The following is a 27,862-nucleotide window of genomic DNA, read 5'->3' as shown; positions in this document are numbered from 1 at the left end:
TTTCTGGGCTCCCACCCCAGAGCCTGTTTCCATTGGTCTGGATGATTCTGAAGGACAGCCGAGTTGCAGACCTCAGAGATCCCGTGGCCAGGCCTGATCCCCATTTAACTGATGAAAGATTGAGAGCCAGATAGGCGGGATACTATGGGGTCACACAGTGGGTCAGTGACAGAGCTGACCCTTGGGCAGGGCCCTTTTATCCAACCCTTCGATGGCCTGGGTGTCTACCTCGAAGACCCGTGAATTTGCACACTTACAACATGATCCAGCTTCAAAGAGTGCAATTGGCTGCCATTTAGGGGGCACAGGTGTTCTACAGGTGAACCCACTCGTCTCTTTCTCCAAGTTGCAGTTTGCTTTCCTAAGTTGTGTGATCAGGCTGGGACCCAAGGCCTAGCCCCTGCAGGTTTCTAGGGTGTTGGGGGTGTCAAGTGGAGAAGTGACCTGCTGCCTGGGGCCTCTCCCCCTCCCCAGTCCTGCGCCACACAAACTCTGAGCCTCCATGCCTGGCTCTTAGTAGATGGGCAGGCCAGTGAGGCCCATGGGGGCAGGACAGGGACAAGGGGCCGGTCTGGGTACCCCAAGCCCTAGTTCTGAACAGAAAGAAGGGCCCCATGAATGAGCTCAGGCTGAGCAAGCTGTCTCCAGCTTGCTCGAAAGGGTCGAAGGCCTGGCATTGGAGCTGGGAGGGGAAGGATGGGGACTCCTCCGCCCCCTGCCCCCACTCACTTTTCCTCTCTGGGGACATCTGCCAACTGACTCTTGCGCCTCTGCCTCCCCACCAGGTACTAACCCCACAGCTCATCTCTAAAGAACCTGCCCTGCCTGCTGATCCTAACATTTCCTCTCTCTACCCCAATCAAGGGCTCCTGGGGACTGGGGGCCAGGGAAGGGGCTCAGGAGGCTGGGAGGGGACACCACTAACCTGCTTTCACCTCACAGGCTGGCTGCTGGTGTCTGAAGAGTCCTGACCAACGTTTCTCTCTCTCTCTCCCGCCCCCTCCCCCATCTCTCTCTCTCTCTGTATCTCTCCCTCCATCCCTTCCCCTCTCTGACCCTCCTTTCTTCTGCACTGCCAGAGCACCTTGGATTTGAACTAAAGGGTACGGAGCCTCTATGTATCGGTCAGCGCCATCCACACAGCCCCTCTCCACAGCCTCTGACACCATGTGTGCTGGACGTTTGGTTTCCTTTCCCCCCAAATGGGAAAGGGATGATTTCAAAAATCCCCGTCCCCATCAGGATGTCCTGTAATAAACTACATTGATTTGGGGGAGACAAGAAAAGCTCATGAACAGCAGAGTACCCTGGCGTTCAGACTGTGCCCCCGTGTACAGTAGTGCCCCCTTGCCTGGGGCCAGTCGCCAGAGTACTCTGAGGGGAGCGGGACCCCTGAGCTGTGTGCAACCCAGTGGGTTGGCCAGACGAGCCCTCGGAGAGCAGGTGTCTGAAAGCCACAGAATCCTGGTTTGGAGAACTGTGCAGAGAGGCATCCCTTTCAATTTGACCTTAATCCTCCTTCCTTTTTCCATTTCCATTTCCATTGCTTTTCATTCTTCACCAGGCTGGCAGCTGATAACACCCATTTGTCTCTGCCGCCTGCCCCATGTTTGTCTGCCAGGCTTTGCCATCTGCTTGAGGCTGTTACTCCCTTCACGATCTGTCCCCACGGTGGCACATGTGTTTGTGGGCAACACCAGCGAGGGTCCACGGTGGGCTGACTTCGGGTGCCTGCCCTCCTGCCTCCCAGCTCAGAACCTCACGTCCCACTCCTGACTGTCCTCTGGCCCCTGGAAGATGCCTTGGGCAGGGAGGGACTTTGAGGGGTCAGTCTTCCCAGCTCTCTGGCTTTGTGCTGGGAGGCTCCACCCTGGTCCACACATATAGCAGGAGAGATGCGGGGTCTCAGAGGGGTTGAGCCTTCGATGGGGTCAGACCCCAGATGTGCTCCAGGCAGAGCCTGCAGTTATGAAAAGACTGTTCTCGTGGCAGATTTGGGGAGGCCCTGGTTCCCCGGCCACCTAGCCACCATCAGCTATTCTCAGAAGATGGAGCTGAAAGTCTGTGTGTAAGAGTATGTCTGTGTCTCTGCTGTGACAGGGTGGGGAGGAGAGGGGCCGAGTCTGTGGTGTCTGCGTGATCATGGCAGGGGGTGCAGGGGGGGAATCTGTAGGTGTGCGTGTCTATGTTGTTATGTGTCTATGTTGACATGTTTACACCTTGTTGGGTCTCTCAGTGCAGGGTGTGAGCACACAGAGGGGTGCAGTGGAACATCTTTGTTGTTAAGGGTTGAGCGTGAGCAGTGGGTGCGGAGGCAAGTGTGAGCGTATGTAAATATGCGACTGTCTGTAAAGGTGGTCTGTATATTCATTCACACACCAACTCAACAAACCTCTACTGAACCCCAGAGTTGGCCAGACTCTGGCGATCTAGCATGCAGAGTCCCTGCCCTCCTGGTGCAGGGGTGAGACAGACAACAAACAAACAGGAAAGATAGCAGGTGGGGGTAAGTGCTACACAGAAAATAAAATGGAATGGGATGGCGCCTAGCCGGGGTGAGGAGCTGCTCTAGCTAAGTGGCCAGAGAAGCCTTGTCCAATGAGGCGACATTTGAGCTAAAACCTGACGAGAAGCAGCCAGCCCTGCAAACAATCAGGGGAGAGTGTTTGAGGCAGGGGGCACAGCAAGTTAAGGGTGATGTGGATGGGCCTGCCTTGTTCGATGGATGGAAAGACTGCCAGTGCCTCTGGAGCACAGCAGACATGGGGAAGAAGACTACAGGTGGGATCTAGAAGAAGGGACCAGGTGACCCTGGGCCTCGTGGACCATGGTAAGGCTTTTGGTTGTATTTGAATCGCAGGGGGATGCCATTGTGGGTTTTTAAGCAGAGGAGTAAAATGATCTGCTTTATCGTTGGAAATCAATGTGGCTTCGGGGCAGAGGATAGACTGGGTGAGGGGACAGGGTGTGGAGCAATAGAAGAAGAGAAACCAGTCAGAAGCAGGCAGCTGTCGAGTGAGAGATGGCATCTTGGATGAAGCTGGAAGCAGTGGAAACGGGAAGAAGTGGTCAGATCTGGGATCTACTTGGGAGGGAGAGCTGAGACGACTTGCTGATGGATCAGGTACCAGAGTGGGTGGGAAGATCAGGAATGATTCTAAGGTCTGGGGCTTGTTTAACAGGAAAGGTGGTGTCGCCACTGAAGAGATGGGAAGAGCAGGGAACGAGGGTGGGGAATCAGTGCTTCTGCTTGGCCATGGCCCTTGAATGTAGGAATCTGGAGCTCCGGAAGAGGTCAGGGCAGGAGAGAGAAACGTGAGATTCAGCTGCGTACAGATGGTATTTCAAGTCTGAGTCTGGGTGAGATGACGGAGGGAGAAAGGGCAGATGGAGAGAGGAAGAAGCCTGAGAGCTCTGGGCCTGGACCCTGCAGCCCACATGGAAGAGGGGGAAGTAGCAACTGAGACAGAGAGATGAGCCAGTGCAGGGGGAGGAAACCCAGGAGGGAAGACCATCCCGGGAAGTGGTCCCAGCAGGGGGAGTCTGCTGAGAGGGAAGCGAACCACAGACTTGGCAGCGGGGGGGTTGTTGGTGACCATGACCAGAGCGGTCTCAAAGGAGTGATGGAGACAGAGGCCTGAGTGGAGGACTGAGGCGTGGCTGAGGATGAGAACCGGAGGCAGGACGAGGACCACAGAGCCTGGAGGTGGGGATCTGGGGTGGAGGGCTGTTTGTTCAAGACTCTGCATGACTATGTCAGTGGGTGTGATCGCGTGCGTGGCGGCCGTGTGTATTGTTGTGAAGGGTCTGTCTGTGTGTCAGACGGGCACAGTCCTCCAGGTATGTGTGCCTGGGGCTTTGTACCCAGTGGTTGCTGCTGGGCGTACCTTTGCCACAGGAGACCCTGCAAGCCTGGGGGCTTAGGGACACTGCCCAGGGCTCCACCAAGGCTTTGGGTCCCGCCCCCACTTATCCCTGTGCTGGTGGGAGGGGAGCGATGGGGAGGGGCCGGCCAGCAGATGGGAGCCGGAGCAAGGGCGGGATGTCTAGGCTGTAGGCCTTGACCATGTCTGGTGCTGTCACCTTTTTCCTTTGCTTCCTCCAGGCTTTCTCTGTTCTAGAAGCGTAGGGGTTGCCCCACCAAAAAGTGGGAGTAGAGGTAGAGGGGATAGTTGGGTCTTTTTGAGGGCTTTGAGGCCCAGCCTAGCTCAGCTCCTTCAGAAGGGTGGAGGCTGCTCCTTGAGCACAAGGGCTGTCCTAGGTGCCAGGGGGCTGTGCTGCCACTCGTGGGTCTCTGACAAGCAGAGACGGGGAGAGCTGGAGTGGGCCAGGGCCACAACCCTGACCGAGCTGCAGGGATAAACCAAGGCCTTTCTCCCCTCTCCCGCCTCTGTGGGCCTGGTCTGCTCTGTTCCTGCTCTTGGTCCTGGCATCCCTCCTAAGTCCAGCCTCTGGGCCTCATGTCCTGTCTCCAGCCCAGAACAAGCCACTCTCCACCTTCTTAAGGAAGCCAAAGTGGCCAGCCAGGCCTTTGCCCAGGGTCAGCATGTTCACCACCATGAAGACCAGCTTCCCCCAGCCCATCAAGGCTCTTTGCAGCCACCAGGCCGTAGTGGGTTGCCCTCCCCTATGACCTTGGGAACTTCACCTCCATCCCACCTCCTCCACCCATCCCCCTGCATTTTCCACTCACATGCTCCAGGCAGAGCACGGGTTTGGGAAGGTGAGCTCAGGTGTAGTCAATTGTGATGAGATCCACAGGTGGGTGGAGTTCAGGAAAGCAGGAAGGAGGGAACTGGCTGGGGGAGGAGTGAGATGGATGGGAGCCGGGCAGCACCCGAGCTGGAGAGAGCCCGGGGTTTGCGGGGCAGGGGGACGGTCTGCAGCACTGTCTCTACGGGTCTGCCTCCCACCCTGCCCCCTCACGCCCTCTACCTCTGCAGAAGCCGAGGAGCTGTACCAGAAAAGGGTCCTGACTATCACCGGCATTTGCGTGGCTCTGCTGGTCGTGGGCATCGTCTGCGTGGTCGCCTACTGCAAGACCAAGTGAGTTGTCGGGCGCTCAGAGCAACCAGGGACTGCTTTTGTGGGGACAGGCTCTCCTCTCCACCGCACCATGCCTGGCGGAGCCTCCCCCATTCCTATGCCTTCTGCAGCTGGTGAGGGGCCAGAGGGCTGGGCCAAGAAGCAGGAGCAGAGGGTGGGGTAGACAGGCCCCAGAGGACTGCACAAGAACGGTCATAAGCCCAGGCGGTGGAAGAAGATAGATCTGGGTTCTAATTCAGCTCGACCATTTCCTGTGACCCTGAGGAAACGGATGAGCTTCTCTGAGTTCTCATCTATAAAATGAGTGTGATCCTCTAGTACCTCAGAGGATCCTGTGAGGGAGGATCTGCCCCGTCAGGTAGGCAGGCACTGGGGCAGTGTTGGGGGTGGGCAAGCACAGAGAGGGAGGCACCTTCTCAGGGGAAAAAGAGACCTCACAGGGCACTGCCTAATCCCACCTAGGAGCAGTCCAAGCAGGAATACAGAGAAGATGGGGTTGGGCCTCCCCTGGGCAAAGGAAAGGTGGCATCAGAACCTTGGAGCAAGGAAAGGGGCTGGGCAATTCCAGTAGAAGAGTGCGAGCTAAAGGACAAATGCAGGAGAGGGTCAGCTGTGTTCATGGAGCGTGAGCAGCCGAGGCTAGCTGGAGCAGAGGGCTGGGGTCAATTTTAAAAAGGTGCACGAGTCTAAAAGAACAGCTGGAACCTGCATGGCACCACAGGGCCTTGAATGTCAAGCTTGGGGACCTGGGTTTATCCTACAGATGATAGGGAGCCATTGCAGGTTGTAGAGTGATGTGGTATAGAAAGAGTTTGTCATATCTGTTCTTATGCGGAAAGCAAGAGTCTGGGCATAGCCACCATTTGGGGGACTGAGCCCCTGGGTCTTGACTCCTGCTGCCCCTATCTATGAGATCTAAGGCCCTGCCAGCCTTGGGGTTTAGGGTTCAGGGAGCCCACAGGAGGAGACTGGGCCCACACAGGAAAATTGAGGCCAAGCACTGGGGGGAGAAGCAAGCCTCATGTTCTAACCCCTACTATATTTACTTATTTCTTCAACAAACTTTCATTCAATGCCTGCTGGACACCAGGCCCTGTACCAGGCACATAGCCAGTGCTCTAAGCAAGAGGTCCAGTGTTACAGGATGTATTTCAGGGGTGCCTAACTTCATCTAGAGGGCAGGGAGGGTTTCCCTGAGAAACGTGCATTTAGGCCGGGCCTGAGAGATGAGCAGGAGTTAGCAGGTGAAGAGGCAGAGAATGTGCTGCAATTGGATGCAAGGGCCCAGAGGCCAGAGAGGCACAGTGTAGGATCAGAAACAAGCCCTCCAAGGATGCAGCAAGCTGGGGTGGGGAAAGGGCAGTGAGAGACAGGGCTGGGGAGAGGAAACAGGATTCTGAAGCCCAATGAAGGGGCTTTAACAGGGGAGTGACATGATTAAACTTGTTGATTACAAAACAAATGTATTGAGCACTTAATAGGTGCCCAAGTGAAGTAGCCCCACAGGTCTTGACTCCCTGACCACAGCATCCTGTTTTATTTTCTCCATAGCACTTTGCTGAAAGTATCTTGTTTGTTTATGTGTTTATCATCTGCCTCTCCTACTGGCCTGCAAGCTCCGTGAGGGCAGGAACCATATCTGTCTCCTCTGCTCCAAAACAGCATCTGGCACATAGTAAAAACCCAATAGATACCAAATAAATGAACGCAGGAAGTGGGCCAGCACTGTGCTTGCATATTTTATCTACTCTTAATCCTCAATGGTCTTTGGAATGTGTAGATGATCAGTCCGTTTTACAGATGAGGAAAGTGAAACATGGATAGTTTAAGTAATTTGCCCAGACTTACACAGCTAGAAAGTAGTAGAGTTCTGCTCTCTCAGCAGAGCCAAAGCTCACTACCACTACGCTCAGGTCCTGCTGAATTCCGGCTGGTAGTGATGATGTAGGCGGTTGATTGAAGGGGTCCTGGCTGAAGGCAGCCTGAGCACAGGAAAGAGCAGTAGCAGGAGACTGCCACGGCAGTCCAGTCCCGGCACACGTAGACTAGTTCCCTGGAGTAACAGCTAGGGAAGCTCATACTTCGTGTGTGCCAGGGGAGGCGGGGAGGGGGTGTCAGGCTAATGCACCTTCCCCTGTGCAGAAAACAGCGGAAGCAGATGCATAACCACCTTCGACAGAACATGTGTCCAGCCCACCAGAACCGGAGCTTGGCCAATGGGCCCAGCCACCCCCGGCTGGACCCTGAGGAGATCCAGATGGCAGACGTGAGTGGTGTTCCCAGGCCCCACTCTGACCCCTTGCTGTGTAGCCCGCCTTCTTATGCCCCCTGCAAGAATGGGCCAGGGAGGCGGCCGGCCCATCCTGTGCTCAGCCGTGCCTGCTAGCCTAGCCTTGCCTCACCGGGATGACTTAGCCTCGCTTGGCCCACTTCCTTAAGGGAGGTCGGGGGATTGATTTCCAGGGGCCATTGCTGCCCTAACACCGAGTTGCTTATCCAGTGGACCACCACCGCCCCCGCAACCTGGAGCTTACTGCCTCACTTCCCCTGCCCACCAGGAAGGAGGGTCAACTTGGTCATCTGTCACTAACTGCCCCCCTGCCAAAATACCCTCTGTCTGTTCCAGTATATCTCCAAGAATGTGCCAGCCACAGACCATGTCATCCGGAGGGAAACGGAGACCACCTTCTCTGGGAGCCACTCCTGTTCTCCTTCTCACCACTGCTCCACAGCCACGCCCACCTCCAGCCACAGGTGGGCACCACCAAGGCCCACGCAGCCTTGCAGACTCCTGTATGCACACCCTCAGGGCGTGCACATGCGCACCACACACCTGCCTGGGGACACACACCAAACTCCCCAGCCAGGCTGGGCTCTGTATTGAGGGTCCCTGTGAGCAGGAGGGTGGAGGTGGGGGGCTTCAAACCAGAACCCACCACCAAACGTACATCCAGGTCCTCACAGACCGGATTCCCTTTTCTAGTCTAAACCAGCCCCAGAGGAACAACAGTATCACTGTGCTCCCACCTAACATTTGGTTTTGTTTGGGCCTCATCAGCACCACTTCACCTGGCATGAAGTACCTGCTCACTCGAATACCCACAGCTATTTGACGCCCTCTCCTGGGTTTCCCACGTGAACCTAGTCCACCTTAGCCTCCTCTCCAGAGGTAGGGAGGCCTGTCCACACAAGCACACAGGCTCAGACAGCTCAAGAAAGAACGTGGTTGGCCCCTTTCTTCCCTGGGGAGCAGCACAGAATAGGCAGGGTCCCCATATATTGGCCACTGGGGCTGGGCTCTTAAGGCAAGTGGCTAAGGACCATGGGAATGGAAGGGTCCCAGACAGGGAGGCTAAGGAGAGGTTGGTTGCAGAGAGGAAAGGAAGAGGCCTCTGCACACTGCAGCTCACCCATCCACAGGCCTCCAGCTCTCCTCCTCCCAAAATCGGGGTTTGGCATTTATGATGCTACACATCAGCCCAGAGTGAAGGGCAGTGAGCTGAGGCAGCCTGAGATGGAATGAAGAACCAGGGAAGGGGTGGGCCTGGGACCACACGTGCTGGGCTGCCCGGCCCCTTCCTGACCTCACCTCACTTCCACCTGGCTTCTCCAGGCATGAGAGCCACACGTGGAGCCTGGAACATTCTGAGAGCCTGACCTCCGACTCCCAATCGGGCATCATGCTGTCATCAGTGGGCACCAGCAAGTGCAACAGTCCAGCGTGTGTGGAGGCGCGGGCACGGCGGGCGGCAGCCTACAGCCTAGAGGAGCAGCGCAGGGCTGCGGTGCCACCTTACCACGACTCCATAGACTCCCTGCGTGACTCCCCGCACAGCGAGAGGTCAGTTCCTACCCCGTGACCTGTGCCCCACTGTAGCCAGAGAGCTGGCACCACTGACCCAGGGCTGACCCTTAGGTCACCTCAGAAACACTTCAAAGAGCCTCATCCCCATTTTCCAGATGCGCAAGCAAGGTCCCTGAAAAGTTAAATGGTCTCCTCGGGGTCATCAACATGTTAATGACAGGCTGGGACTACAGCCAGTAGACCCTGGTGTGTTATGACCATTTAATTTAATTGTTCTACTAGGACACTCTTCAGAGTAGAAGGGGATGTTATTAATAATTGCAGTAGAACATCAGGAACAAACAGGGTCTGGCATGGACAAACCAGAACATACAGTTGCCCTACCCTGGTGTCACCTAGAGGCCCCATGTCCCGGGAGAAACAGACACCAAGATTGAGCAGGCTGAAGAGTGGGAGGGGAGGCTGTCTGTGAGTAAACCGGTGAGTGCAGGATGGGAATGAGCCAAGAATGCCTGAAGGCCCTGGAAGTATCAGCAACTAGGCCCCCATGGATCAAGATGCCATTGGGTTCCTGAGCAATGAATGCAGTGAGACCCAGGAACCTTCCCTTCTTCCCTGACTCCAAGCCAGGAGTTGCAGGGGGCCAGCCTCCATCTTGCTCTCCCCTTGGCAACGGGGATCTGTGGGAGGAGAGCAGAAAAAGGGACTTGGTACTAGGAACTCCAGGCTGGAGTGGAGAAGGCTTCAATTCAGCCTACTCCGTGCCGGTCATGGACACAAAACCACTGAAGCTCACAGCTGCCTATGGAAAGTGCTAAGCATAGGACACCCCACCAGGGCAGAGAAACCCAGTCTGATGGTAGGCTCTGGGAAGCAGCTAGGTTTTCCAAGACCAACCTTTCCAAGCTCAGCCCCACCACCCGTGTGACTTGGGGCAGGTTGATCACCTCTGTGCCTGTTTCCTCAGCTATAGAACAGGGAGCATTACACCTGTAGTGCGTGGTTCTTCTGAAGGCCACCCTAAGATCATGCGCAAAGCTCTTCGCCTTTTACCTGACATGGCGCTGGTGCTCACTAGGTGGAGCTATGGTTAGTAGTAACAAGAGCAATAGGACTTCTTAATGCAGCGGTCCCCAACCTTTTTGGCACCAGGGACCGGTTTTGTGGAAGACAGTTTTTCCACAGACGGGGGCGGGGGGATGGTTTCGGGATGATTCATTTATTGTGCACTTTATTTCTATTATTATTACATTGTAATATATAATGAAATAATTATACAACTCACCATAATGCTGACAGGAGGCAGAGCTCAGGTGGTAATGCAAGCCATGGGGAGTGGCTATAAATACAGATGAAGCTTCAGTGCTCCGGCCACACACCTCCTGCTGTGCAGCCTGGTTCCTAACAGGCCACAGACGGGTACTGGTCCGTGGCCTGGGGGTTGGGGACCCCTGCCTTAATGGCTGGGAGGTAGAGAGGCAAGGCAGGGAAAGACTTCCAGGCAAGGGGAACAACTTGAGCTGTTCCAGCAGAGGCACTAAGGACATAGCTGGTGAGGCACCTAGAGCAGGGTGGGCTGTGAGGAGAGTGGAGCTGGGCCTGAACAGGCAGGCTGGGGCCAGATAGATGGCCAGTGGCCCTGGGTGGGTAAGCAGGAAGGGCCTCCTAAAGCAGAGATATGACTTTAAAAGATTGCTTTGGGAGGGAATTCCCTGGCAGTCCAGTGGTTTGAGGCTCCATGGCCAAAAAAAGATTGTTCTGGGAACTGCATAGGCTGAAGGAGGAAAGACACTGGGGTGGGGGAATGACCAGAGTGAACATCTAGTCCCAGGATGGAGTGGAGCAGGGTGGAGGGTATTCCAGGAGAAAGGGAATGGGTAGGACATGATGGATGTGCATGTGGGAGAGGGAAGAGAGAGGAGTCAGATGATTCTGAAAAACAGTAATGGGGACTCTGGAGAGCAATGAGGTGCCCAGTTTTACAGTTTGGAAGAGAGGCAGGGAGGTGGGTGGTCCCTGTCCCGAGGTGGATAATGGTTGGGCAAGAGGCCAGTTGACTCAGAAAGGGAAATGTGGAGACAGAAAAGGGACAGGTGCCTGGGACCCAGAGTGGGAGATATTAGCAAGGGCAAACTTTTGAAGGAACTGGTGGTCTTTAGCCCCAAGCAGAGACACTTCAGTGAGGTCTTGGTAACTGTGAGCTCTGGGCTGAGGACCCTAACTGAGGTGGGAGCAGTCACTTCCCAGAGGCAGCTTTTAGCTTCAACTTAAAAAGGAAAATATTTCCCCACTGTAGCCATCAGCCATGGGATGAACTGTCCCAGAGGGGAGGTAAGTCCAAGTCACAGGGGTGGCTGAATGCAGGGACTAGAATGAGGAATCGGGCAGTATGAGTTCTGGTTCCTGCCTGGCCTGGGTTCACATCCCAGCTCAACCACTTCCTGGCTGTGTGAACCTTGAGTAAGTCAATTAAATGTTCTGAGTCTTTTTCCTCACGTGTGTAGTACAGGACTAACAGAAGCCTCTTATAGAATTACTGTATTAGATGAGATCACACATGTAAAATGCCCCAGCCTTAGCCTCACCCGAAGTAACCATTCAGGAACACTGGTGACTGTGAGCATCCCCACAGCCAAGGACCACTGATACGTTTATGGAATCATCCAACAACGCTACGGAATGAGCACTGTGGTTACTCCCGTTTCACAGATAAGCAAACTGAGGCTCAGAGAAATTAAGGAAATTTATTACGGTCACTGAGGAATACCAGCATGGTTCTTGCAAGAGGGATCCTGGGCAAGACCACTGCTTTGCATCAGGTCCGCCCCATCCCCTGGCCACCGGCCCACGTCTCTGCCTCTCCCCGCAGGTATGTGTCGGCCCTGACCACGCCCGCGCGCCTCTCTCCCGTGGACTTCCATTACTCGCTGGCCACGCAGGTGCCAACTTTCGAGATCACGTCCCCCAACTCGGCGCACGCCGTGTCGCTGCCGCCGGCCGCGCCCATCAGCTACCGCCTGGCGGAGCAGCAGCCGCTCCTGCGGCACCCGGCGCCCCCCGGCCCCGGTCCAGGGCCCGGGACCGGTGCGGACATGCAGCGCAGCTACGACAGCTACTACTACCCCGCGGCGGGACCGGGGCCGCGGCGCGGGGCCTGCGCCCTAGGCGGCAGCCTGGGCAGTCTGCCCGCCAGCCCTTTCCGCATCCCCGAGGACGACGAGTACGAGACCACGCAGGAGTGCGCGCCCCCGCCGCCGCCGCGGCCGCGTGCCCGCGGCGCGTCCCGTAGGACGTCTGCTGGACCCCGGCGCTGGCGCCGCTCGCGCCTCAACGGGCTGGCGGCGCAGCGCGCACGCGCAGCGCGGGACTCGCTGTCGCTGAGCAGCGGCTCGGGAGGCGGCTCGGCTTCCGCCTCGGACGACGAAGCGGACGACGCGGACGGGGCGCTGGCGGCCGAGAGCACGCCTTTCCTCGGCCTGCGTGCGGCGCACGACGCGCTGCGCTCGGACTCGCCGCCGCTCTGCCCGGCGGCCGACAGCAGGACTTACTACTCCCTGGACAGCCACAGCACGCGGGCCAGCAGCAGACACAGCCGCGGGCCGCCCCCGCGGGCCAAGCAGGACTCGGGGCCCCTCTAGGGCCCCCGCCGCCCCCTCCGCCTCGCCCGCCCCACTGTCTTTAAGGAGAACAGAGACCGCCGACTGGAGAGAGAAAGGAGGGAGAAAAAGAAATAAAAATATTTTTATTTTCTATAAAAGGAAAAAGGTATAACAAAATGTTTTATTTTCATTTTAGCAAAAATTGTCTTATAATACTAGCTAACGGCAAAGACGTTTTTATAGGGAAACTATTTATATGTGACATCCTGATTTACAGCTTCGGAAAAAAAAAAGAAACAACAAAAAAAAAAGAGAGATGGGCCAATTTTTTGACTCTTTAATAGAAACCTATATTGTGGTGCCTTTTGCTGTACGCTAATCTGGAGCTCCTGGAGAGAAGTCTAGGTTGCGGGGTGAGGGAATGTAGGATCCCAAGCTGGCTGGGGTCATGGGAGGTGGTGGTGAGAGAAAGCAGGAGAGAGGAGGCTGCGGGATTGGGTTCGGGTGGGCGTGAGGCTGGGGGGCCCCAACGAACGACATGAGGTCCGGAGTAGCTTTGCCCCAGTGCAAGATCTGGAGCCCTGGGCCCCCTGAGAGGGCGGGGATCCTAGATTTGGAGCTAGAGTTGGGGGTCAGGTAACGTCCAGGGGGAGACTAAGGCCCAGCGACAGCAACCAGAATGGGGAGGGGGCCTCCCCGCTCCTCACAGCTGCTAAGGGAGGGGCGCACTGAGAAAGAGGTCTTCCCAACAGCCTCGGCCCTGGGAGGGGGCAGCTCTGCCAGGGCCCCAATGTTCGTGGCTCCTCCTCCCCTATGGCCTCCAGGAAGCCCCTCCGTCCTCTGCAGCACCTTCGTTTACAGGTCGTCTTTTCTATTTTATGCCTGCATGTCCTTTGCATTTCAGATTCTTTAGATTGGATGCATGGTCACGCTGGGACCGAGAAGAGCCACTCGACAGTGTATTTGATTCCCCTCTTAGCAATAAAGTAACACCATTTCCTTCTCACAGCCCAACTCCCAGCCTCTAGCCCACCCATGACTTCCACTCCCTCTCCAGCCCTGACCTCGCCACCCTCCAAAACTGGGTCCACTGCTAATTTGTCAAAAAGGTAATTGTTTAAAAAAAAAAAAAATCCTAAGCAAATGGGAAACCTGCCCCTTGAAATGTCCAAACACCTGACTGTTGACACTTGAACATTTTTATATTATAAATAAAATCAGAAATAACTAATGTTTGACTGCGTGTGCCTAGCCCCCAGGTGAGGAGGGAGACAGAGGATGAAGACCTGTGATAGAGATGGATGGATGTTGGTGTGGAGGTTGGAGAGGGCCAGAGCAGTACCCGGGAGAAGAGACCCTCCCTTCAATCTCCCTGCCTTCGACTCCCAGGACAGGCTCCAGCCCTCCTCCCTGTTCTAAGAACGTTCACAAGGTGTCCCCCAGCTCCCCACCCACCACCCCCTGCTGCTGGGGAACCTGGCCAAGGGGCTGACACAGATTACTCTGCTTCGAGCTCAGCCTCAGAGCCCTGGCCCAGTTCCTGCCCTGGAGCTACAGGGGCCAGAATGAGGCAAGAGTTTCTGGGCCTAGGTGGGTGAGGAGGGAAGGGTTGTGAGGTTGGCACTGAAGCAGCTGAGGCAAGATGACCCTTGGGGCCTCAGGCGTGTCACAGGCAATGTGTGGACATGAAAAGTGGCATAATGGGTACCCTCAGCTGCCAGGAGGACCACAGCTGCTGCAGCTTGTAAGCCCACAGGGTGTTGGGTTTTTTTATATCCCCTCAAAGCCAGGGCCTGTCTAAACTTGCAGTCCCTGATGAAGGGTACGTGATTTCAGGCATGGAGAAGGCAGATGGTGTCCAGGGTGAGTGAGCCTTTCCCCTCATTGATTAATGTTACTAAGCCAATGCCCATCACCAGGAACCATTAGGTTCCAACCAGACACAAAGGAGTCAGCTATCCAAAGAGCTCCCATGGTTGACGTGTGGGTGTGTGCACAAATGAGCCCGGAATATGTGTAGTCAGCTCAGAGACCTACACATGCGAAGGACAGAGAGGCTTAGGGTTGAAAGGGCTTAGGTATCAACAGGGCCTTAGTTCAAATTCCAGCTCTGCCCCTCACTAGCTGTGTGACTTCTCTAGGCTGCACTTGGCTCAGCTGGGAAATGGTGATGCTAATACCTACCTCAAAGGGTTGCTGTGGAGATTATATAGAGCGCCCAGGATTGCTTCTGGCACATGATAGATGTCTATTAATGGCTAATTTGATGATGATGATGACCATATCCTGTGCCTTGCATTGAGTCACACAGAGAGTGGCAAAAACTGGATGAAAGGGAAGTGATGGAGAAAAGTAAAGAACTAGACACATATTCATGTGGGGATGCTGGGAGAAAAAGTACCTGTTACAAAGAAAAAAAGGAAATTAATGAACTAAATGCTACACAAACCTGCAAATCACTGACTTCTCTAGCCCCTGATGATCTCATCCAGATCCCTGTACCGGCTCTGAGTTTGCTATTGCCTCAAAAATTTTCTGAGAGCCAGTAATTCCTCTATGTGATTTATGATCTCTGTATGACCCTGAGTAATTCTGAATGACCTTTTGGTGAACCCATCGACCTTTTCATGACCCAGTTTATTGTCCTCATTTGACCCTTCTGAGGGCCTGAGTTGCTAATACCTTCTAAATTTTCACTCAGAAACCACTTCCATGACTCCAGTGAGCACACCGACCTCTATGTAACCCAAAGTAATTCTGGATGACCTCTTGGTGAACCTATTGACCTCTATGTGACCCCAAGTAATTCTGAATGACCTCTTGGTGAACCCACTGACCTCCTCATGACCCAGTTTAGTATCCTCATTTGACCCTTCTGAGGGCCCTAAGTTTTTACCTTCAAAATTTTTAGTCAGAAACCACCTCCATGACCCCCAGGGAGCCCGTCTACCTCTATGTAACCCCAAGTAATTCTGAATGGCCCCTTGATTAACTCATTGACTTTCACATGACCCCATTTGGTACCTTCATTATCTGCTCTGGATTCTAAGTTACCTGCTGAGAGTCTAAGGCCAGAACCTAATCAGTGTCCTTGACTCCCCATCATATCAGCCACCTATTCATTCACAGGTGTGAATGGAACCTAGGAGCAGGTGTGGCCAGAGAGGCCCCTTTTCTACTCACCTCTCAAATTCTGCCTTTGGGGCATCTTTAGTATGGCCTGTCAGGAAGAGGTATAGCCCTGTTAAGTGACTTTCCTGCTACTACCCTGTCCCCCAGGAGCACTTAGGACATTCGGGTGGCTTCCTGAGTCAGTCTTCCCCACTTCTCCAATTCTTTTTTCTTCTCTCTGCCAGGTCATTTTTGGCTTGTCTCCCCAGCCCTTCCAGAGTCCCAAATGGAAATGGTGACTGTCTGTCCCCCTCCCCACTAGACTGTGAGCCCCGTGTGGACAGGGATCTGGTCAATCCTTTTCTCACCACAGTATCCCCAGCACCCAGCACAGTGTGCAGCACTGTTCACCTTCACTGAATGAGAGGATGGAGCCTCAAGAGACGCTGTCCTCAAGGGTCGGCCCCCAGGAGTCCCTGAGCCCACGGACACTTCCCAGGACCACCAGGTGGCGCAAACCACTTATCACATCTCACCTGCAGTCCTCCAAGTCTCTGGATTTGGACAGTCCTGGAAAATGGACATATTAGGGGCAGAGGTTGTGGAGGGAATATGATGGTCCATTAGAATGCAGAAAAAAAAGAACTTTGCTTTAGATTTATTTTCAACTCATCTTTTTAAAATTTCTACTTTTGTGTATGTTTTATAATGTACATAATATTTTAGTACAGTAGTACACGTATATAATTTACAATAAATAATTATACAATTAAGAAAGTGAACTAAAAGTTTTTTTACTGATGGGAGGCACAGCTAGTGCTCAGGGAAGCACACGTGTCTGCAGCGGATGGAGCCTGCTCCTCTGCTTTCACTCACCCACCCTCATGAGGTAGAGGGTGGGAAGCTGACCCCAAACTCAAAGGACCTTTGAGACAGCGTGGAGAAAAAAGTACAGAGAGCTTTTTTATGTTGCCACATTGCTCTTTCAATTTCACTTAAATGAACATTTACTTCCACTCAGCAAAATGAAGGTGCCAGATGGTTTGGTTATAAAATACACTCAGCTGATCCAAATTAAATAACCTGGATTTAAATCACTACATCTCTCCACAGGCTCACAGGTCCCTTGTATCAAACGTCAGTGGGCTTGTAAACGTTGGCTGCTTAGTTGCAAGTTTGGCTTATTAACTAAATATGTTACCACTGAGGTCAAATTGCTGGCCAAACTACAGTAATCTATTTTAAAAATAGAAAGGATTTGCTCATCACAGCTGTATTGCAGGTGCCATCACCCCCACCACTGTCAGTCTGAGGATTGCAGGGTTTAAAGGATGCTAGTCTGTGATCATCACATGGAAAATTATTCTTCCCAGACATGTCCTTCACTAGCGTTTCTGAGTCACTAGAAGAGTATGAGAAATAGCAACCTAAAAAACAATCAACAACTTGTCATTCCACCTTTTCCCAAGACCAAGAATTAATGGCTTCCATAACCTTCCCCCACCAAACATCTTTGGGCTTGTTGACAAATGGCTATTTGCAAGGCAGAGTGTCTTTTATTCCTGTAGCAGTAGATCTGTACAAGAGGCCACCTCTGGAGCTCAGAGACCCGGCAGCACCAACATAAAGACCAAAATATAAACAGGGCCACGGTCCCATCCCACTCACACCCCAGGATGCCTGTGGGACAGACGGGGCAGCACACACACACACTATTTATTCCAAAGCATTAACTGTAAGAGCAGTTTAAGTCACAGGTCAGCCGGAAGAGGGGGAAATAGGGTGAGAGGAGGTCATACTATCTCTACCTTCCCTCCCAGAGTGTCAGGGCCTCCAGGGGCCAGAGAGCAGCCCTCCTTGCTAACAAGTGCATTCTGAAATAGGCTTTTCCTACCTCTTTTTTCATCCTCTAACTGATATCAGTTCCAAAACCATCTCTAAAGGGGTTCCTTATATATATATATATATAATTCTTATATATATACATTTATGTCCATATAAAAGAAAGCAGTAGTGGCCTCGATGGATGGAAGATGAGGTGGACACACACGTGAGTGGAGAGAGCTTGGCACTGAGGGACAGGCCTGGGTCCTGGGTTATTGCCAGGTGAGGCAGGAGAATGGGGTGTGGTTCCCAAGGCTGCTGAGTGGAGGAGGAGAGGATAGTGCTGGTGGTCTGCAGACCTGCTGCTGGTCAACTCAGAGGAAGGAGGAGGAGAAAGGGTGGGAGTCCAAGCTGAGACCTGGGGTCAAGACCTGCCCTCGGAAACAAGGGAGATGAAGGGAGGAACTTGTGAGAAGAGGAGAGCCTGGGAAGTCAACCACCCTTCCCACTTCTTGAGATGGTGTCTAGAGCATGCACACAACTGGCCTAGAAAATGAGGCTCTGGGGTGAAGAGGGATGTGAGAGCTGGGGAGAGGGTCGGAGGCCCAGAGCAGCCCCAGGATGCCAGATCGACACCATGAATAGCATCTCCATCTCCTTGGCCCACAGGGCTCTCCACACTCCCCTGGCTGCCCAACAACTGCCTGGAGCTGATCCGAGTGGCCCCTGGCTGGAATTGTGCTCACTGACCCCTCTGGGGGCGTTGCCTGCCTCTGGGACCTGCCCATCCATGCCAGCTAAGTATCAGGCCCAGTGTTATCCCTCGTGGCTTTGCTGCCAGTCACAGTTCCATGGCCCTGGCTGAGGGCAGGGCTCGAGTGTGTCTTGCGGAGAGAAGGGTCATCCCCCTCCAGGGTGGCCAGCCGGGCCTCAATCCGCTCCAGATCATCTGAGCCCACCTTGATTTTCACAGCCAGGAGGTGGATGTAGGTCTCATAACGGCTTTTCTGGGGAAAGGGCAGAGAAAGGCCAAAAACAAAGTCAAAAGACAAACAACAAAATGAGAAAAAATGTATCCTATATAACAAAAGACTAATTTCCTTAATATTTAGAGAGCTCTCACACATCAATAAAAAGGAGATAAACAACCCAATAAAAATATTAGGCAAGGGACATGCACAGAAATTTCACTCATAATTTTTAAAAATCCAAATTAATTGGCAATGACTTTTTGGATATGATACCAAAAGCACAGACAAGAGTGAAAATAGACAAATGGGATTTTATCAAAATTTTAAACTTCTCTGTATCAAAGGACAGTCAATAGAGTGAAAAGGCAATCTACAGAATGGGAAAAAAATATTTGCAAATCATACATCTGGTAAGGGTCTAGTATCCAGAATATTAAAGGGGAAAATAAACCTCCTACAACTCAACAACAAAAACACAGCCCAATTTCAGGATGGTCAAAGGACTCCAATAGACATTTCTCCACAAAAGATATACTAATGACCAATAAGCACACAAAGGGATGCTCAACATTACTATTCATCAGGAAAATGCAGATCCAAACCACAATGAGATATCACCTCAAACACATTAAGATAACTACTATCAAAACAAAAACAAAACAGAAAGTAACAAGTGTGTTGGTAAGGATGTGGAAGAATTGGAAGCCAAGTACACTATTGGTGGAATGTAAAATGGTACAGCTACCATGGAAAACAGTGTGGCTATTCCACAAAAAGTGAAAAATAATATTACCATGCAATTCAGCAATTCCACTTCTGGATATAAAAGCAGGACTGAAAGCAGGATCTCAAAGAAACATTTGCACACCCACGTACATGGCAGCATTATTCACGGTAGCCAAAAGATGGAAGCAACCCAAATGTCCATCAGTCGATGAAAGGATAGCCAAAACGTGGTATACAAATACAACAGAATAGTATTCAGCCTTAAAAAGGAAGGAAATTCTAACATATGCTACAACACGGATGAACCTTGAGGACACTGTGCTGAGTGACACAGGTCAGTCACAAAAACATAAATTCTGTATGATTCCATTTATATGAAGTACCTAGAGAGTAGTCACATTCATAGAGACAGAAAGTAGAACTGCGGTTGTCAGGGGCTGAGGCTGGGAGGAGGGTGCTGAGGAGTCTTTGTTTAATAGTTATAGAGTTTCAGTTTGGGAAGGTGAAAAGGTTCTGGAGATTGGTTGCCCAAGAATGTGAACAGGCTTAACATTACTGAACTATACACTTTAAAATGATGATAAGATGATGTTAAGATGATCAATTTTATGCTATGCTTTTTAACCACAATTTAAAAAAAAAATTTAATCCAAATTAAAACAGCAATAAGACACCACTTGTTAAACCTATCAGATTAATGAAGATTATGTCCGGTGTTGGTGAGGGCCTGGAGAGAGAGGCACATTCACGAGCTATTAAAGGGGCTGTAAATTGGTAAACATTTAGGAGGGAGATTTGTCTGAGGCCTTGACTCTGAGCTTCAGGCCCTCACTGCAGTCCCACAGGGGAGGCAGGGACTAAGGGTCACGAGACCCTGTTCTCACCCAGCTCTGCCACAGGAGCTGAAAGACCCTTCATTTGGGGCTTCACCTCCCCTACCCTTCATTCTCCCCACCACTCCCCACCAACCCCAGTTAAGCCAGGCCGGGGGTGAGAAAGACCAGGGCTCTGGAGCCACAGTCAATTCCCTGGGTTAGGATCCTGGCTCCTGCACTTCCTGTGTCACCTCAAGCACGTGATCCAACCTCTCCAAGCCTCAATGTCCCCATCTGTAAAATGGGGATAATAACAAAACCCACGTCACAGAGTTCATATGAGGATTAAATCAATCAATACAAGGGAAGTGAAGAGAATCACACCTGCCAATCAGTGTGGCTTTTTTTACATCACAGAGAGAGTGAAATTGAGAAGACTTCCGAAAGCTATAAAGTGTTACGTTTTTCAAAAGGTCAGGATCTATCCTGGGAGCTCTGCTCTCTCCTCTGTGCTGCAGTAGAAAATCAGAGTGGAAATCTAGAGACTGAGAGGGGCGACTTCCCACCCTTCCTGCTCCAGGGGCTTCCTGACTTGGTCTCAGCCTCTCTTGTGTCTGTCCACCCCCCTGGTGCAGGTCGGTCCAAAATGGACAAGTGGTTCCTGCCTTCCTCCCCCAAGTCCACCCCGCCATCCTTCACCCCACGGTGGGGCAGAACCAGGGGAGGGGTTAGAGGCAAGATGGAAAGCAGGGAGAGCTCAGAAGGAAAGACCAAGGTGCTCTGCTTGATAAACCTATGTGAAAGAGGCACATGAGACACAAGGGGGGAAAGTCACGTGGAGAGGGCTTACGAGTTCTGTGGTTTGGTCGTAAAAACTTCCCGAGAAGCTGGGCCTATGGGGAAAGGGGAGGTGAGGATGGGGCTTGGAGAAAGATGTAGAGGGGTGACAGGGGTCTCTGGTAGAACCCGTCTGGTGCCCTTTGAGAGACGTAAGTGAGGGCACAATTGTTTGTGCAGCTGGACTGTGCAGAGATTGGCCCACAGGAGACCACGGTCCACGACTACCTCAGGGGAGCCCCCAAAGCAGGAGCCCCTGGTCGGGGAACGATGTGGAAGGCAGGAGCCGGCCCCTTCCTCCTGCTCTAGCCCTGTCCTTCAAAACCCCTCCTTTGAAGGGCCCACCTCAAACGTGAGATAATGCTCCTTCAGCCGGTTCTCCTCAGCCTCCTTGGACTTGATGCCCCGCTCGACCGGGTGACACCTGTGCTCAGCCAGCTCTGCAGTCACCTGCCTCAATTTATTCTCATGAGAACGCAGCTGCTCCTCCTGCAAAGACAAGTCATGGACTGTGAGGTCCCACTCTCAGGAGGTCACAGAGCTGTCCCACCAGGAGCTGCTTCACCAAAGGGAAACTGAGGCCTGGCCAGGGTCGTCAAATACACAGGGGCAGAGCCGGGTCTAGGCCCAAGGGAGCGTTCTGCCGCTGCCTTCCTTCCTCCCCTCCTGCCATTGGCATCAGCTCTCCTAGAGCCCCCAGCAGGCTCAGGAGATGAGAGACCCTCACACTGTGTGTGGACACAGACACTCCCTTACACAAACACACAGTCACCCAGACACAGCCCCTGGCTCCTATGAACCCTCACATGCACACAAACCCACTGGACCAAGGGGCAGCCCGGCCTCGGCACCCCCTGGCTTCATACGATGCACACAGTCTCTCACATTCATGCCCGGACACGTCTGATGGCCACAGACCCAGGATCACACCCAAAGACACTGTCACTCACAGACAAGTGCACAGTACACCCCAGCCATCAAAGCACAGCCAGACCCCTTTGTGCCATGCAGGCACTGGGTTGCACGCATTTGTGTGTGGGGGGTGTGTGTGTGTGTGTGTGCGCGCGCAGACACAAGTATGGTGTAGGTGTGGGTACACAACACGTGTGTATACACATAAACATGCGTGTGCTTGAATGGCATGTGTGCACGTGGGGGGAGTGTGCACCGCTTGCACAGCCCCAGGGGCTCTGTGGAGAAGACCCCGGACAAGGGCCCTGACAGGAAGGGAAGTATGGCGCTGCCCCTGCCCTCCACCTCACAAGTAGTGGCCCACCATTTATCCTCCCCTCTCCAAAAAACACTCCGAAAAATGGAGTATTAATGAGTAGGAGTTTTTTAAGGATTACAAATAAAATATTTAAGGGTAGATGAGGGCAGCAAAAAAGCCCTGGATGAAGGGGCAGCCAAGTCTCACCTGTCGCTCGCTCCCTGTGACACACACATTCTCTCCCATTCGTCCCAGACACACATTATGCCCACAGACCACAACCACATTCACAGGACACACTGCCACTGGCACACCCAGGCCATTGGGTGGCGTGTGGCCTCAGTCTCCCCATCTGTAAACAGGGGTGGGGTGCGGTGTAGATGGAGGAGAATATCTACCCCTTCGGCTTGTCTCTCAGCCCAGGACCCGGCGCCGGCTAGGCGCTGAGGTGAGGGCTGTTGAATGGGGGGCCTGGCACCGCAGAGGCAGCCTGGGGAGGTGGTGTTGTGACCCCAGGAGCTCGTACCTGGCAGAAGCGAGTGGTGCAGGAGGGCAGCAGGGGCCGACAGAACTTCTTCATGGAGCTGACAGCAGCTGGGAAGGCGGGCGCCGAGAAGATGGCAGCCACCAGGTTGATTCTAAGGATCCAGGACAGCATTTCTTCTTTGCTCCTGGGGACAGGACGGGAGGGGAGAGCGCACTGGCTTCTCACAACAGGACGCCCTATCCCACACCCAGCCTATCCCACAGCACCAGCCTGGCACAGAGAGGGCATGAAGACCTCCGTGTAAGTGGGCAAAGGAGTGAGGGAGGATGGCAGGATGGGGGCTGGATGGGCCTGGTCACATCTGTGTAGGGAGCTCCCCTTCTGTCCCAGCTCCCAGGCAAGACCTGGATTTTCATGTGAAAATAAAGCTGCCCAGCCAGGTTCAGAGCTAACAGCCTGGAGCTAATGAGTGTGAGACCAGCAGGGGACTGTTAGAGGCAGCTGGGCAACTGGTCACCCCCACTCGGCCATCTCGTCCCTGCCCCACTACCTGGCCCGGCACGTCCACTCCTGTCCTGAGAGCTCACTTACCAGCCTCCCCCCTTTTAAGCTCATCTGACACATGAAACCCCAATCTCAAGTCACAGGAGGATGGAGTGCAGGGGAGTGGAAAGAAGGTCTTACGGAGAAACTGTAGGGTGAGTCTTTTGCACCCATCCCCCCGACTTTAAGTGGAGGATGATACAGATCCCATCTGCCCTGTATTTAGGGACTTCAGTGCACATCAGAATCACCTAGAGGGCTTGTTAAAACACAATTGCTGGCCCATCCCCAGCGTTTTTGATTCAGGAGGTCTAAGGTGGGACCAGAGAAACTGCATTTCTAACAGGTTTTTCAGGCGATGCTGAGGGGACCACACTTGAGAACCAGTGCTCATGGGGAGGGACCCAAGCTGTTTACGGATACACTCACTCTCATGGCTGCTGTGCAGGGGAAGCTAAGGGCGCCTCCCCTGAGGTGGACGAGGCGAGGGGATGGGGCGGTCCTGAGCCCAGGGTGGGAGCGAGGGTGCTTCCACTCCTACTTACGGTGCCTGGAAGAGGAAGACCCTCCAGTCGGCTGTCTTCAGCTTCAGCACATTGGACTTCTTGCTGTAGTCGGAGGCCCTGGTGGCCAGAGCATGGTGCACACGAATGGCGTTCTTCAAGTCGCCCTCAGACAGGGCTTTGTCAGGCCTGTACTCATCCTGGACAGGCCAGGTAAGGGTTGGGCAAGCCTCTGTCATCACCAGGCTCTGGCTTACCGACCCGTACTTCCCCCACCCTCACTGTCCCTCCCTTTTGCTCTCCTTCTCTCTGTCCCTGTACATCCCACCATTATTCAAGCTGCTGCCACTCTGATGCCATGCCCACCCCAACAAGACTCACCAGGCACTCCTCCCCAGTTGGTTCAGAAGCCTGAACAGGCCTTACACTGGGTATCCTCTGAACCCCTGAACATTCAAAAGACCCCTCCCTGAAACCACCAAAGCCCTTCGTGAGCCCAAGTAAGGCCTTTGATGGGGGAGGACCCAGAATCTGCCTAAGCCCTAGGTCCTGCCCGGGACCCTCTGGACACCATAAGGCAGGGGCTGAGCTGGCCCTTTCTGGGTAAGGACTCTGGGGTAGTCTCTCACCTTCTGCAGGTACAGAATGGTCCCTTTGAGCACCGCGTAGAATTTCTTCCAGCCACGCCTCCCACGGGGCGCTGGGGAGGGGGGCACGGGTAGTGTGGCCACAACCAACCACCCCGATATCTCTTCCCTTGTGTCCCCTACACGTCTGCCTGCATGGGCATTACCAGAGGAGTGGCCAAGGGGCTGTGGACCCCCTCTGGACTAGCATCCCTCCCCATGCCCCTTCCCCGCCTGACACCCACTCCTCTTGCCATCCATGTCGGCGTGAGTCTTCCGGGTCAGCACACCATGCTTGTAGGTGGTGGCGCTGAGAGCCTGTGGGACATCCAGGAAGGGGTTGCTACCATCCAGGATCCGTGTCACCTTCTTTGTGCCTGTCCCAAACTTGTCATCCACCAGCTCAGACAGTGATTTCCTCAGCTCATCTTCATCACTAGGAAAGTACTAGGCCTGAGTACCACCTCCACGGAGGCCTCATCCCCACGTCAACATGCCCTCTCCCCACAAAACACTCCTTTGGAAGCCAGTTAGAGGTAAAGAGCAGAGATAAGGAGATTTCAGTTCCAGACCACAGGTCCAGACCTTTGTCCCCTCCCCTGAGTCTTCAATTCTGACATCTCTCCTCTGAGCTTTGATTTTTGGCCTCCAAGCTCCAATCTTCACCCTTGATCACAAAGCTGGAGACCTTACTATCTTCAGGCTTCCTTCCTTGTTTTCCTTCTCCTCTCTGAAAGCCCAGCCCCAGGGAGCAGTAATCTATGGCCAGCTTGCCCAAGCCCCAGGGACATGGTGAGGGAGGGAAGGTCAGTAGATGAGGCCTCTGAAGTCTAGGTTCCCCAGCCTAGGAGCCCTGGTATAAGAACGCCAGCTCTCCCCAGCTGGGTTGGGGTTCCTAACAATCCCTGCCTGGGACCTCTTCGTGGACCCAAAGACCCAGGCTGCCCTGGGGAGTACAGCAACTCCCCAGTGGAGTGGCAACTTTCCTCAGGAGGCTGTTAGTCTCCCCAATCAGCAAGGTCACCACACCTCTTTCCAGAAGGCTGGGCACCTCCAGGTCTCACTGCCCTCACAGGGGAAGAAGTTAGGGGGCATTCACCTCTCCCCATTGGCAACAGCATCACCACCTCAACCTGGTCAGATTACTGGAGTTGTAAAGGGACTCATAGTTCATGCCTGTCTACCTCCCCGAGGGGAAAGAGCTCTCATCATTGGGAGTAGTGGCAATATCCCCCGAACAGAAAACCTGTGGTGAACATCATGAAACTAAACTCACAGTTCCGTCTCTTCCATAGCTGTAAACATTGCACACTTTTTATCAAGACAGAAAACAAACCCAAAGGGGAACTCAACACCAGGAGTTGGCCAGCTGGCCAGGGGGCACCAGGGCCCTGGGTGGGAAAAATCAGCACCATGGAGAGTAACCGGCGTGACTTCCCAGTACCCCCAGCCACTCCCCCTTCCCCCTCCCCGTAATTCAGTCTCCCCACACCTGTGCCCATGGGCACTACTCACATGGCCCATTCCAGCTTTTCATTCTTGATGGAGTTGTAAAGGGTCTGGAAGAGGGGGAAAAAAGAGAGAGAGTTCAATGAACAGTCAAAGAAATCTCCATCTAGCAATGTGGATGCGGTGAGGGAGCATCTTCTCAGCCAGTGGGACAAAGTAGCTGTTTGATTCACATTTATTGGATGGGTGAATAAATGGGGGGTGGGTGGGTGGATCCGTTTTTAGATGATTGGATAGACTTGAGGATGAGTGGGTGGATGGGTTGGTAGGTAGGTGAATGGGCAGGGAAATGGGTGAGTGGATGTGGAGTGTATATAGGGGACTGTGTAGGAGTGTATGTGTGGGTGATGGGTGAATGGGTGGGTGTGTGGGCAGGTGAATGATTGAGTTGCAGGGTGGGTGGGTGGATGGGAGGATGGGTAGATGGGTGGATGAGTAGACAGGGAGTAGGTGGGTGAAGGGACTGGGATTATTTGATCTTACTTACAAAAACACTCTTAAGTGCTTCCTGACAGTGAAGAACATAATTATGGTAAGAACAGCAATGGAGGCAATGTTTATTTTTTGACCTCCGGACTCACTATTCAACTGCCCACCTGATATCATCAGGTCCCTCTAACTCACTGTCTAAAACTGAACTCATCATCTACCCCCCAGAAACCTGCTCTTCTTCCTCCAAGGTGGAGAACTGACAGGGCTTGAAAGGCCAGAGTTCCACCTTGGGCTTCAGCCTCAAAAGAAAATTAGATTCCTGGTGATGTTGAAAGAATGAGTGGGCTTTTCCCTGTGGTAATGATAATGACGGTGGTGGTGAAGGTGGTAGTGGTGATAAAGGTGGTGGTGATGGTGGCGGCAGCTGTGACAATGGGTGGCAAGTTTGAGGATTACCATGACAGCAATAATGATAGTGGAGCACTAAAAACAAATCTCACAGAGCCTACCCCTCTGCCTAACTCAGGGAACACATAACAGTCACATGTTGAGCTGGATGGTCTCTACCTCTGTCCCAAAGTCATCACGACCCTGACCCCAGAATTAGGAATCTGGACCATCAGGATTTAGTGGGCAGAAACCTCTCTCCTCTCCACCCACCCCGGACACAGCTGGGGCCATGGGGACCCTTAGCAATTTATACCTTCAGCAGGTCTTTGGCAAAGTCTTGTCCGTCATTCAGCTGGTCCAAGTTGGCAATGAACTGCTGGCAGGACATCTTCTTGCCAATGTTCTGTAATGGAGAAATGGTTCTGCCTGAGAGTAGGGATGGTGGTTGGTGTGGTCCCCACACCCTGCCCTGCCCGGCCAGAAGGGATGAGGCAGCATCAAGGGCAGTAATGAAAAAAGACTGCCTGGATTTCCCTTTGTCTCCCAAGAGTTTACAAAACTCTTTTTCACATTCAAGATTCTATTTGATCCTCAAGCGTCATGAGAGGTCGGGGTTCTCCTCAAACCCGGATGAAGGAGTCAGGTTAGATGATGTATTGTAATAGCTGACATTTGCCGGGTGCCTAGCATGTTCCAGGTATTGTACTCAACATGCATTATCTTATTTCCTTCTCACAACAAAGAGAAGGTGAGGTGGGTGTTATTATTATCCCCACTTGACAGGTAAGGAAACTGAGGTTCAGGAAGGTGAAGTGACGTGCCCATGATCACACAGCAAGGAAGTAGAAGGGCTGAGTGTGTCTGACACCAAAGCCCGTGCTCTCACCCGCTACTCCATGGTTAACTCTCCCAAGGTCACACAGCACCAGGACTTGAACCCAGGCCTCTTGGCTCCTGAGCAGAAGCTCTGTGTATTCCGTCACAACTGTCTCACCCTCTCACCTGTACAGAGGGGCGGCAAGACCTCCAAGAGGTAGGTGAAGTGAGGGAGAGTTTGGTCTTAAGAGAATCAAAAATCAATTTCCACCAACACACATGGGTACCCCACGCTGAGCTGCACTGGGACCAAGGGAGCCCAAGCAGATGGTTTCACTCCAGGAGGCACAAACAGACAAAGAGCTGGGAATGAGTGTACCCCAAAGTTCTGCCTTCGTTTTTTAACCAATGATTAGAAGAGGGGCTCCAGCCCTCCAAACCTGATGTGCATACTTTCAGACCTGCAGTGTCCACATTTGAGGAAACGCTGGTGGCCCTTCACCTTTGAGAAGACAAAGACCCTTGAACACTAGATATTTACTGGTGTAGGATTTTGTGGATTTAGGTTTGCTATAAGGCAGTGGTTCCCAAGATTCACCTACAGATGGGAAT

At 53.2% G+C, this 27,862-nt stretch overlaps 2 protein-coding genes across 4 annotated transcripts in view; one reads left to right on the top strand and one right to left on the bottom strand.

The window, feature by feature from the left end:
* The window catches only part of NRG2 (neuregulin 2), a 177,639-nt gene extending 163,976 nt beyond the window's left edge, over positions 1-13,663 (top strand). For all 3 annotated transcript variants that reach the window (XM_060143732.1, XM_060143730.1, XM_060143731.1), the window contains exons 6-10: positions 4,944-5,046; positions 7,189-7,312; positions 7,673-7,800; positions 8,660-8,887; positions 11,721-13,663. In XM_060143732.1, the coding sequence (XP_059999715.1) occupies positions 4,944-5,046; positions 7,189-7,312; positions 7,673-7,800; positions 8,660-8,887; positions 11,721-12,489 (1,352 nt within the window). In that variant the 3' untranslated portion in view covers positions 12,490-13,663. The remainder of the gene's footprint in view (positions 1-4,943; positions 5,047-7,188; positions 7,313-7,672; positions 7,801-8,659; positions 8,888-11,720) is intronic.
* A 2,389-nt stretch (positions 13,664-16,052) lies between these two features.
* The window catches only part of PSD2 (pleckstrin and Sec7 domain containing 2), a 50,298-nt gene continuing 38,488 nt past the window's right edge, over positions 16,053-27,862 (bottom strand). The window contains exons 8-15 of the mRNA XM_060143729.1: positions 26,748-26,837; positions 25,619-25,662; positions 24,349-24,539; positions 24,107-24,177; positions 23,520-23,677; positions 22,471-22,615; positions 21,080-21,223; positions 16,053-18,392 (exon numbers count right to left, since the gene is read on the bottom strand). Of these exons, the coding sequence (XP_059999712.1) occupies positions 18,183-18,392; positions 21,080-21,223; positions 22,471-22,615; positions 23,520-23,677; positions 24,107-24,177; positions 24,349-24,539; positions 25,619-25,662; positions 26,748-26,837 (1,053 nt within the window). The 3' untranslated portion in view covers positions 16,053-18,182. The remainder of the gene's footprint in view (positions 18,393-21,079; positions 21,224-22,470; positions 22,616-23,519; positions 23,678-24,106; positions 24,178-24,348; positions 24,540-25,618; positions 25,663-26,747; positions 26,838-27,862) is intronic.

Source organism: Lagenorhynchus albirostris, chromosome 3, assembly GCF_949774975.1.
Source record: "Lagenorhynchus albirostris chromosome 3, mLagAlb1.1, whole genome shotgun sequence".
In the NCBI taxonomy this organism is placed as follows: domain Eukaryota; kingdom Metazoa; phylum Chordata; class Mammalia; order Artiodactyla; family Delphinidae; genus Lagenorhynchus; species Lagenorhynchus albirostris.
Note: the sequence above shows the minus strand (reverse complement) of the source record. Positions and strands in the feature narration are given on the sequence as shown.